At 43.7% G+C, this 12,535-nt stretch overlaps 1 protein-coding gene across 1 annotated transcript in view; it reads right to left on the bottom strand.

The window, feature by feature from the left end:
- The window catches only part of LOC138568695 (uncharacterized), a 1,243,988-nt gene that overhangs the window by 1,018,579 nt on the left and 212,874 nt on the right, over positions 1-12,535 (bottom strand). The window contains exons 58-60 of the mRNA XM_069646472.1: positions 11,207-11,353; positions 10,786-10,985; positions 574-659 (exon numbers count right to left, since the gene is read on the bottom strand). Coding sequence (XP_069502573.1) covers positions 574-659; positions 10,786-10,985; positions 11,207-11,353 — 433 coding nt within the window. The remainder of the gene's footprint in view (positions 1-573; positions 660-10,785; positions 10,986-11,206; positions 11,354-12,535) is intronic.

Below are 12,535 nucleotides of genomic sequence, written 5' to 3'. Positions count from 1 at the left end.
ATGCCCTGGAGACATAGAGCTGTAAGAGAAGAGGGATAATGAAGGGACAAACTCACCTGAGCACAGCTGGAAGCACCAAGGAAAACATGGCAGGGTTATATTTGTTATCAATCAACAAATAGTCTTTTGTGATCAAGGTCAGTCTATTGTACTTCTGCCCGAGTCAGCAGGAGCGTTCTAGAACCATTAACATTATCCACACAATATGGAATGCATGGAAATAGTGCATATCCATTACACACAAATCAAACAATCAAGCAACATATTCAAAACAAATAAGTATACACATAGATAAATTCGTTTGCAACATGCAAGAACCACACAAAATGTTCGTCAACTATAACTAAGAATCCATCAACAGGTAGAAACACAGGCCTAACTAAACCCTTGCCACATATCCACATCAGGTTGGCTAAGGGGCAGGCAAACTCACATTTCCAATTCCTCTTTGTACAGAGAAGTCGAGATGCAAGTCTGGTACTCAATACCCAAGAAAGAGAGATTCAAAAGGTTAACCAAAAATGCCTCTACTTACTTAAGTGGTTTGAACAATTATCCTGAAAAATGTTTTACCTTTGTGAAGTGTCAGCAAATGCTGGAAGATGTTTTTTTGGTAAACAAGGTTAAAATCGTTTTTTGTATAATTCAGAACGATGGCTCTGTAAAACAACAAAGAGAAACATAACCATAGAAATTGCTTCTTGCGTTTGGTACTACAGTAAACAAACATATTTTTTTTCTTTTTAATTAACAAATGTATTTTAGAATATCTTGCAAAAAAGAGGAAAACAAAATCTACTCTGTCAAATCCAACTTAAAAAGTAGTAATGTATACACTAAGCAATCAGTAATACTTTAGATAATATTGTTTAATATCGCTTGAGTATGATGAGCATGTGTGTAACAGGCCTTTTTTGCAGAAAAATTATGGCCTCGTTAAAGGTTTGGCAGTAATTATTCGGAATTACCACCAAACTTGATTGCTGATATGATATGATATGATGAGTCATTTATAATGCTCGTGTACACAAGTGTTTCTAGGCACGACAAGACAAGGCAGGGAAGAAAAAGGGAGGACAAAAACAGCGATCTTACTAGGCCTGGTGTCATTCAGTTCCTGCAAGTGCAGGGTGGAGAGGGAGAGGAGAAGTACCAGGGGGAGGGAAGGGGGAAGTGCAATCAGGGCAGCATTGCTCTAAGTAAATGCAGCCAGGCCAGCTGGCTCTGGGTATGTGCAAGGAGACAGGGGACTGTAGGGTTACAGTTGCAGCCCCTAAGTGCGTTGCAGGCCCAGAGGCAGTGCAGGGGCTACTTGACATGGAGGAGCCTGGTGCCCATTGAGGTTCTGAGGGTAGCCAGGCAACCAGTCAGGGCAGCAGACAGGTAGGTCAGCAGGGGGAGAGAGAGAGAGAACGCAGAGGCAAAAAGGAAGGTCTTGAGCTGCTTCCGGAATCTCAGATGGTCCTGCTCAAGTTTGAGAGGGGCAGGGAGGACATTCCAGAGGGAGGCACCTGCAGAGGAGAGAGATCTACCCCCCACTCCCTGTCTTGAGAAGTGTTTGACCCTCAGAGAGTTGCAGGTGGCTTTGCGAAGGGCTCGAGAAGGAAGGTGTTTAGGAAGAGAGAGTTGGATGTAGTGCGGGCCCCGGCCCCAGAAAGCCTTGTGGACGATGCAGAGGGTCTTGGACTTGATCCTTGCAGTCACCGGGAGCCAATGGAGAGAGTTCAGGGCTGAAGAGATACAATCCCTCGGCTTGAGGCCAAGGACAAGTCTTGCTAGTCCTGTTTTAGATTAGTTGCAGAGGGCAGAGAGTAGAGGAAGGCAGATTGAGAAAGATGCTGTTGCAGTAGTCCAGTTTAGGGAGAACCAGGGCTCTGGAGACAGTGAGCGTCTGGGGGAGAGTAAGAAAAGGAAGAATACCTCTAAGGAGTTGCAGCTGTTAGTGGGCCTTCTTAGCAAGGTCCATGATGTGAGGAGAGAAAGGGAGAGTGGAGTTGAAGATGACACCATGGTTTTTTGCCTCACAGGAAGGTGCAGGGACAGGGCCCAAGGAAGTCGGCCAGAGTGAAAGAGGGAAAGTGGGAGCAGGGGTCCCAATGAAGAGGATCTCAGTCTTACTGGCATAAGGCAGAGATTGTTGGAGGCACACCATTCCAGAATCGTAGATAGACCATCAGGAATGAGTGAGAGGGGCGAGGAGGCTGAGGGGAACCTGAAGGTGAGATGATTGCATCCTCATAATACTGAAAGTTAGAGGAGAAGGTAGAGATGAAGTAGGCCAAAGGGGCCAAGTAGACATTGAAAAGCCAGGGTGAGAGGTTAAAGCCCTGGGGAACACCACATGTGGAGAGAGAGATGGTGGAGAGAAAGGACCCGAGTTGGACCTGGGAGTGTTGGTCCAAGAGGAAGGAGGTCAACCGAGCCAGGGCCTGATCCATGATGCCAAGGTTCTTAAAGAGACGATTGATCAGGATGGCATGATTTACCATGTCGAAAGCAGAGAAAAGATCAAGGAGGATGAGGACAGAAGTCGAGATTAGTGAGCAGATCTTCATGGGTGTCCGAGAGCAGTTTCCATGCCTCTGGCTGCTCTGAAGCCAGACTGATGGTCATGGAGACCACCAACAGATTCAGTGTGGAGAGTAAGCTGGGGAATGGCCAGCTTTTCCGGGAGTTTGCCCAGGAAAGGAGTGATAGAGATCAGGCAGCAGTTTGCTCGACAGGAAGGATCGGTGATAGGCTTCTTTAGGAGTCAGTGAACAAGGTAGTGCTCGAGTGGAGGGGAAGGTTCCAGTGGCAAAAGAGTGATCACAGAAATCGGCCAAGGCTGGAGCGAGGGTATTGATGTGGTCCTTGATGGTTCTGGAGAAGCAGGGGAGCACCTGCTTGGATGACACTTTCATAGATCGGACTTGTCTAGAAACATTGTCAGCAGTGATCGCAGAGAAAGAGGAGAAAGGAGGAGGAGAGGGAGAGGTGGCCGGAGGTGGACCAAGAGAGGGAGAGGGAGAGGAAGAGGAGAGGGGACAGAATGTCCTGAGTTTTAGTGGTATCAGTGAGTATTTTTGCAACACTGGGGCTCAAAGAGTCATGGTTTACACCAAGGTGTTTAGGGCCGTGAGGAAACTACCTTGGTGTAGACCATACCTCTTTGAGTCCCAGTGCTGCAAAAATACTCACTGTTGTTCTTTGCCCTGTAACTATATTCAATTGTATTATTTTGTGTTGAATCTGTTCAATTGTCATGACCCCTGTCTTGATGTATCTCAACAGTAGGAAACGTATTTGTTAGAATGTGTGTACTTTAGCCCAAATGATGTACTCTGGGATCATATTTGATGTAATTCATGTTTGCCTTACCTATACAATACTGTTGTTCTGTGTTGTGTCTCTGAGTGGACATTTTCTAAGTGATTGTTTCTAACTACAATGAACATTTTTAAACAAAGAAGGGGTGTGTTTTTCATTGATTTGAAACTAGTTTCCTCACATACTTAGACTATTGGTGGGTCCGCATTTATCTCTCTTTGCCGACCCGTTCATTTGTGTCTACAACAATCTAGTCCTCCTGGGCCGAATAGGGTCTTGACCAGGAGCCCTTTGTTTTTGGTCAATAATTTGGGGAGCCAAAGGCTGCAGACTCCTGACATGGAGGTCATTGGTGACCCACTTGACAAAGGTCACCAATGAAACTATAGCAGTGCTCGAACCTGAAAAAAATGAAAATGCTTAAACCTGAAACCCAAAAGAACGCCTGGTTTAATGTAACTGTGTCAAAATCTAGATCCTGCAAAAGAACATGCGAAAGTGAATGGCTTGAATGCCGGACTCCTGAAGCTCTTGCTAACTATAAAATTCCTGTGAATAACTACAAAAAAGTGATAATCGTAGGGAAATCTACATATCTCAATGCCAGAAGTCAAGATTAGGAGAACTCTTTAAAATCCTAAGAGAAGTAGAAGGGAAAGGTAATGCTACCGTTAACATCGAATATAACTCCTCTTGGTGTCAATCCATCCAAGAGGAATTTGCTAACAAGATTATGGGCCATAATAAAAAATATCGAGATGAAACGAACTGGTATGTTGCAGAATCATGCCGCTCCTATCAATCCTCTCTGTGGTACAATGACCCAAAAATTTGAGTTCAAACAGTGCTAGAGATTTGCAGTGTCGTGGCTAGACTTAAACCAGTGCCTTGTCGGGGGACATATGTCCCACCAGTATCATCAAAGAATCTATGTCCCTTTTCACCCCTGGGTTACCAGGATGGTTAATTTATCATGTATAGAAGGCTTAGTGCCACCTTCCCTTAAGGGGGTTTGGGTAACTCCCCTCCTTAAAAAAATCTCACTTGACCCCCTGCTAGCAAAATATTACCACCGTACTACAAACATTCCCTTTGTGCTTAAAATTCTGGACACGGTGGCGTACCTTCAACTTCAGGAACTCATGAAGAAAAACAGTATCTTGGGTACGTACCAGTCTGGCTTTCGAGAGCGACATGGCACTGAGACAGCTCTGCTGGATCTTAAGTCTACCCTGGCTAGCATCGTGGATGATGGCCACCCAGCACTGTTGATGATCCTGGACCTGTCAGCAGCCTTTGACCTGGTCGGCCATGCCATTCTTGACGACAGGTTGAGGAGTCTGGGCAGCTGTACCCAGGGGGCCGCTGGCTGTGTGGCATCTTTCCTCGGTCCTTGGGTATCAAGAGTGGCCGTAGACAGCTCTGAGTCTCACCTTGATATTCTTACTGCTGGAGTACCCCAGGATTCTTGCATTTTTCTGGCGCTGTTCAATATCTATATTAGACCACTGTTGGATCTGCTTGACCACCTGGGTGTCCACTATACGAACAACGCAGGTGATACCAAGATGATCTTCAAACTCTCACGAAACTACAATCTTGGCTCTGAATCACTTAATGAAGTTTACTCAGCAATTCAGTCTTGGATGATTACAAACTCACTTGCTCCTAATGATAGCAAGACTGAACTTCTAATCGTAACAACTAGTTACAGGTTAAGCAAACGTGATGCCTCCTACAAGAACTTTACCATTGCCAATAGTCAGATCCCTGTGCCCACCAGTGTCAAAACACTGGGCATCTACGTGGATGCAGAGCTAAATATGAAAAACCAGGTATCCAACATTAGAGCCTGATGCGGATACGTGATTAAACTCTTTAACCAAATCAGGCCTTACATTTCCATTGAAAATAGATCTACACTTGCCTCAGCCCTTGTTAATTGGAGACTTGACTACTCCAATAGTCTTTTGGCGTGGACCACCAAGTCAAACATTCAGTCTTTACAGTTGGTTCAGAACAGCGCAGTCTGCGCTGTCTTTGGTCTACAAAAACATGATCATGTCTCTGAGGCCAGGAAACAGTTACACTGGTTTCGTGGTGCGTAGGATTTCCCTCAAGATTCTCAGACTGGTTTACAAATGTGGGTCTTGTATCATCCCATTCTATCTGATGAAACTACTGAAACCCGATAAACCTGTTTGCTCCTTACGAACGGGTGACCATCATAAACTCAAACAAACACGTTTTAAGCTCTCCAGATTTGGTGGATCTAGCTTTTTGGTGCAAGCATCCAAGGAGTGGGATGCTCTTCCAATCACAATAAGATAATCACCTCCATGTCTTGTTTTAAGAAAGCAGTTAAAACACACCTCTTTGGCTAAAACTAGCGGCTATTTCTCCTTCCAATTGGTGTTGTGTCTGGGTCTCTATGTTTGTTTTGTCTTGTCTGCCCCTTGAGGCCTATGGGCATTTGGCGCTCTATATGAAATAAATAAATAAATAAATAAAATCATGAGGGAAGAATCATGGAACAATAACAAAGGCTTCGACACACCACTGCTTCCCTATTACAACTTCCTTTTCAAAAGCACTCTAGAAAGGAAACAATATACTCTTCTTGTCTCTTTGTTTTTGCCTACTAAAAAACGATAGGTACACATTTTGGTCCCATTCTGTAAGAAATTCTTGGTCCCATTCTGTAAGAAATTCTACCGATGGTGAATAGTGCTCTAGCCAGATTTGCCACTTTACCAGGTGGATTCTGTTGGTAACAGCGGTATTTTGCACTCCCGCCTGTGGTATGGCATTACTCACAGAGCTAATTACTGTACCTCCAGGGAGAGGAAATAACGTGCAATCTTATAGTATGCACATCTTTGAGACAGGGATGGAGGCCATGCAGAAAAAAAACATCTTATTTAGTTCACTTTTTTTTTGATAAGACGGGCATCAAGTGTTTATGGGTAAGACTATACCTACAACCAGCTCAGAGCTGATCTTATTTTTGAAGGTAATTACCTTCGTTTTAAGATGTCATACTTTACTGTGATGGTATTTGTTGGTTGTAATGTATTTACTACTGGTGGTTATTCATTTGCAACTGGTAGTAAATTTAGCAGAAGAAGTGAAACCGTGGAGTGGATTTTGTAGTCATTCAGTATTTTCCCCTTCTTTAATTAGATATATGTTACCTCTGGTGGTATTTTGCATTTAACACACCATTTCCAGAATGAGTAAAAGCCATATTTTTGAAATACATTTATATTTTATTGGCTAATTATATGAAATGCGCTTGTTTAGGAAATAACCACATATATTTCATGTTGGAACCATCTCCTCCATCCCAACACATCCCCAAAGTAGGATGGAGCATGAACGTATCATAATTAGCTTTTTGTTACTGCACTGCACCCCTGCAACAAGAGGGCCTCGTTGCAAGTTTGGCCCCCAAGGAAAATCTGCAGGACTGATTGGCAGTAGTAGTAAACGCGTTGTGTGGTAATTCCATGGAACAAACAGTAAAATGACTGCCAAACTCATAATGAGTGTGTTAAATCTGACCTCGTTGAGCCAACTTATTTGGACAATGGGTATATAAACAACTCCTACTCTGCTGTACTTGGGGGTTTTCAGATATGCAACTTAGGTATGGTGTGGAAAAGTCACTATGGACTGGAGAGGAAGAACAATTGTTAAAATTGGAAACTATTGCCTAGCTCTTAACCAATCAAATGAAGGAAATATCAGTGGCATCAGAGATTGGACTATGCAGTCAACCCAATAGTAAAACAGTGCATCACTGCAGCATTGTCTTACACTGTTCATCAATGAAATAATTAAAACGTGAAGTGTGTTATTATTTCAGTAGACTAGCACAAATGCTGTTGTGATGCCGCAAAGGGGCAAGCAGTATGTCAGCATGGTAGTAATTTAAATGAGGATACAGGTTATATGGCTATCTATTCAATTCTACCCCAGATGTCCAAAAGATGGGCAACAGAGTGCTGCCCTTGTTGGCCTATGCTGACGACACAGTTTTGATCGCACGTACGCCAATAGCCCTACAGAAGCTCATCTTGGATTATACTGTTTTTATGGAAGATCTGGACTTAAAGGTCAATGCCCAGATATCCACAGTTATGGCCTGTTATAAAGGGAGACAGATCCCAAAATGTTCCTCCATGTACAGTAATGGTGCTATTGTTCCGAAAGTCAACACCTTCGACTACCCTGGGATTTGTTTCTCATCCGATTTTTTTCCAGCTACGCATTTAGAAAACAGTCTGTGAGGATTAGACAAGCTTTGGGGTGGTGGGGCTGAAAGGATCACTGGCAATGTTTAAAGCAAAACCGGTGGATTTGATTCTGAAAATGTACGAGAGCAAAGCTGTGCCGGTTGCAAGGTACGGCATAGAGTTGTGGGGCCTTAAAGATGTAAATCTACTCTTGCTAATCAAGCATCAATATTGGCAAAAGTACTGAAAGCAAGGGTTAACAGGCGACATTTCATTGTAAGGGGACAGGGTATCCAGAAATAGCTCCTATGGCCGAGAATCATGGTAAGAGAGTATTGATCACAAGAGCACGTTTTAATAGCATTCCCCTTTGAGCCATCACGGCTGTTTGGGAATGGGACCCCACTAATCAATCATGCTTATTGTGTAATGCCGCTCTGGAGGACTTTGCCCATTTTGTATTATTCTGTCCAGCATACTCAGAGTTTAGAGCCACTACTCTGAGTCTGATACTGTGTGAACTTGGGTTTACAACAGCAATTCTTTTTTTGCTGTGGGTTGTCTCTGTCAGTGTGGGCTGTGCCGTTTTATCATTTTTAGGGGGTGCTCTGTGCAAAAGGAAATGATTAATAACATTGAAAGCCTAATTTATCTATGTGTGTACCGTTGCCTATCACTGGCTTATTGTCTTTTTGCTGTTATATGAAATGTATGGACTGTTTGTAAAAAAAACGTGTGTATGTGTTTATGTTTTTAGGGCAATTTTTCTTCATTTCCAAAATTAATTTTAAACAACAACGAGGATCACCGTAGTGCTTATTAGGAAATATTTCTCTTTACTGCACCTTTCCTTCCATTTGTATGGACCCCCAAACCTTTTGCTTTTATTTTTGATCCTGACCTGTACTTTTTACAGTGCAGTGAAGCTTTAAGCTTCACTACACTGTCTTTTGCTCATCTGTTATGAGGAAACTGACCAGTCCTTCAGGCTGTCAGTACTGGGAAACATTGTTTCCCTTAGTCTTGCGACTTTGTTACTACTTTTAGTACCTTGTTATCACTTGTGGTAACTTTTATCATTGCACAATGCATCTTACAATGCAGTACAATGGGGCTTTTTGTTTTGCCCTAGACTAACACTCAAAGGATTTTGGGTTTCTCTAGGCGTGCTAAATGGACAGGCTGGTGGCAGAAGTGACTTTTTACAATTTTTTTTGTGCTTTTCATTTTAGCCTTACCGCGTTTACCACGTTTGGCTAATAACTGTGGCTAATGTACAAACATGGCTGTGCCACATGGTTTTTCCGTTGTCCTTTGGCCATCTTGTTCTTTAGCCTTCTTCCTGGCCTGTGAGGCCAGGAAAATCCTTATATGAACGTCCAGTGCCCGGGGAAGCAGAAGCTTTTGGCGGGCTATGTGTGTTTACTGGCAGGATGTGCGCTGGGACTGTCTGATCCCAATTCACAAACTGGCTTAAGTGTGTCTGAGTGTTATGCATGAGTGTTCCTGCCAGTGGTCTTGATTGGACCACTGCTGGGGTGTGTCTGTGGCTAGTCCTGCTATTGGCTAGTGGGTGTTTCGGCTCTTACCTGGCTTCTAGGATAAGAAGAGGACCCCTGCACACATTCTTCAGAGATCCTGGAGTAACCTGAAGGAGCCAAGACTCCTGTCCAGCTGTGAGACCCATGAAGAGACCGGAGACCCGACTGAAAGAGGCCTGGCGATCAACATCTGCTGCTGTCCTGGTGGAGCCCTGTCCTGCTATTGATCTTCAGCAGTCCTGCGAGGGAGCTGCAACCCATGGACTGAGGGAACATCTATTCCTGATGTCTGCTCTGTAACCTGTCAAGAAGAGCTGTCAGAAGTGTCCCGGGACCGTCCTGTGGCTCACCAGCTCTGAGTTTGGGCTACCGTGCTGTTGATGTTGCCGTTCTGAGTTGAGGCCTGGAATTTGGATCCTCAGCTTGTCCTACAAGACTTACCTCAGTGAAGTTTCTGAGTCCTAGCATCAAGGGGACCCTAGATAGGAGGGAAAGTCTGACCACGACAATTGAGGTCCTTTGCCTCACGGTGCTGCAGTGACTACCGTCCAAAACAGCTTACCTGCCTCAAGTCCAGTCCTGAGAGGGCTCCTGCATTGTGTTTTTCTGCATTCTTCATCCGAGAGTCCTTGCACCAGCGATAGACACCGACCAGAGATCAGCACGCACCTGCAAGCCCTGTGAATCAAGAACTGAGGCTGACGGCGGGAAACGCAGGAAACGCAACCTCAGACCTTCTTCCATTGACCTGACAAGTGCTGGGAAGAATTGGAGTATGGGGGTACGTTACAGTGATTCATACCTGCCCCTAAACTCCCCTTAAAAGTTTTCCTAACTTTTACAAAACCTTTGCTATACTTTGGCTTTGCCATTGCTTGCTCGCGCAAGCCTTCCGAAATTTGGGGACACTTCTATTAGTTAGAATACACTGTCCTCTACTGTTCACTGGACCCAGAGACCCTACCTTCATGTTTTCCTGCATCACAAACTGTGGCAGAACTTTCCAGAACTTTTGGGCATAAGGCCCCAGACAACTTAGGGAAGGACTTTAGAAGTTAGGGTTAATTCTCTGTGGACCTATAGTACAAAAAACGAATCTGCACTTTCTTTACAGGAGTTTGATTTGAATTATGTCCTATTCTGGTGACTGTTTATATGTAATCTATTATTAGTGTTGTGTGATAGTTCTACCTGTTAGTAGTCATTTTTCACAGTGATATTTGGCCATAAATAACTATATTTGTATAGATACCTTCTAATTGTAATTTGTGATTCGCATTGTGTGTACTCATTGTGGACCCTTTACAAGCTCACCACCTCTTGAGATTTAGCCTAGACATCTCGTCACTGCTACCTTGAACTGGTTTGGCTACAGCTCCCAGAGCTGTCCCTGTCACAATATAGATTGGCCTTCTATACATCTGTCCACCAGGCCATAGTATAGAACATCAGTCCTAACAGTGTTCACTAACAAGATTTATACTGTATTATCTACCTGAAAATGTAATATGCTGATAGATCAAGGGGGCATCATCGCAGCCACATACAGACTATTAACAATTCCTCAGCACTGCTCCATGATAGGCGTATTTTTTTGTTCTGTTAAATGAGTCTTCTGTTCTTTAATAATGCAGCATTTCCATCTAATAATATATGGGCCTATCCATGAATTTAGTGAAATGTGAAAAAATACTTACAGATTTTTAAGAGCTGGGCAGTTGACTGTGGTTACCACAGAGACATTAAACTGATTTGGGGCGAGGAAAGAAAGGAATGCAGCCAGACTGAGATTTAGCCATGTGTCCAGATCTGTGGAGCTGACGTTCTTCACATCCATCACCACTTTGGACCAGACAGTAGATAAGATGTCAATGCGATTTTCCATGGTCACGTTGATCTAGTGAAAGGAGACAACCCTTATTAGTGGTTACAGCTGAAATGATGAGGGAATCTCAGGCGAAGGAAAAGCCCATACTTACATAGTCAAACCAGCCAATTAAATCAAAGCTGTAACAATATATATTTGCCCTAAACAATGCTAGTCTGAGAAAATGTATGAGGCCCAGATTTGTTCACCTATAGAATCCACTACACTTTACTATCATATGCTCAACATACCTGACTGCCTGCCAGGTGCTCCATCACGGTTCCGAGGTTATTGATATCTGTGTGACTGAGCACAATTTTCCATGCCGTAATGTTGACGTTGGATCCTGGTCGCAGTAGGATGGCTGTCAGCTCGGTAGGCTGCAGGCTGTTTATTTTCTGTGAGTCACACAAGCAAAGGTGATGAGGAGGAAGAAGAAGAAGACGTCAAGATATACCCAATCTACAGCTGATGCTATTGCCACAGTGTATTTTTTTAATGGTAAATCATAAAACGTGGAACGCTCCATCTGCATGAGTGATGTTCTGCACTTCTGCCTTCATTATCTTTGCTCACAGCCCTTGTCCAGTAGCACTTGTTCTCAACTGGTTTATTATCCTTTGCTATGCCTGCAGTGCCCTATAAATGCATGTAACCATTTTTTCAGTATCACTGCAGCCGGTACCATTTACTGCGAACACCTGACCTTATGAAACCACCCATCACACTGATGCGCGAGCCCCTCATGAAACATTCCCTGGAGTCGAGCACATTATGCACCGATGCTGAGAAACACAATAACGACACGCACATAAAGGAAAAGACACACCAGAAGGAGGGGTCAAGGCAAAGGTACAAACTACGACTCCGTCCTAAAATACAGTTAAGAGGGAGGTTCCCTTATTTCCACGATGAAAAAGAAGGGGCTCCTGAATTGTTCAGAGTTACAGGAAGAATGGGAAGCAGAACTGGAGCAGGGTACATCCACATAATCCCTGTCTACTTCATCACTGGGGTTACAAAGCAAACACAAGTGAGATAATGCAGGAGTGTAATCCCATTATGGCCAAAGGTTTTTTGGAGCACAAGGAACACAAAGGCCAAAAAAAGAAAGCAAGGTAGCACAGATGAGGATCAGCACCATAAAAGGGACAAAGCACAAACAGACCTACACCAGCATGACAATGATAACACAGATTAAGACTATGATTTTATGGAGAATGCATTCATGTATACTAAGAAGAGGATGTTGACACAGAGGAATATGTCTTGCCCTCTCCAGATGAGGATGAGCATCCTGTTTCATCTTCTACTAATGAAGATCAATTCCTGTACAAAGACCTTTTAAAATGGGGGGCTGACCACTTCACCATTAAAACTGAATTTATCGAGGATATCCCCCAAGAGAAGAAGCAGATCTCCCTCTGCAATACGCTTCTCAGATCCATTAAAAAAAGTGTATCATCATCCCTCATTACTTCAGTGCCCACACAGCCTAGTCAATGAAAGGTTAGAGAACAAATACAAACCAGATCCCGTTTTTTTGAAGAGGACCGCCAATGCAAGACTCCTTGATGGCA

This window comes from Ambystoma mexicanum, chromosome 2q (genome assembly GCF_040938575.1).
Source record: "Ambystoma mexicanum isolate Mex_15411 chromosome 2q, UKY_AmexF1_1, whole genome shotgun sequence".
NCBI classification, from domain to species: Eukaryota; Metazoa; Chordata; class Amphibia; order Caudata; family Ambystomatidae; genus Ambystoma; species Ambystoma mexicanum.
This window is presented reverse-complemented; position numbering and strand designations above follow the sequence as displayed.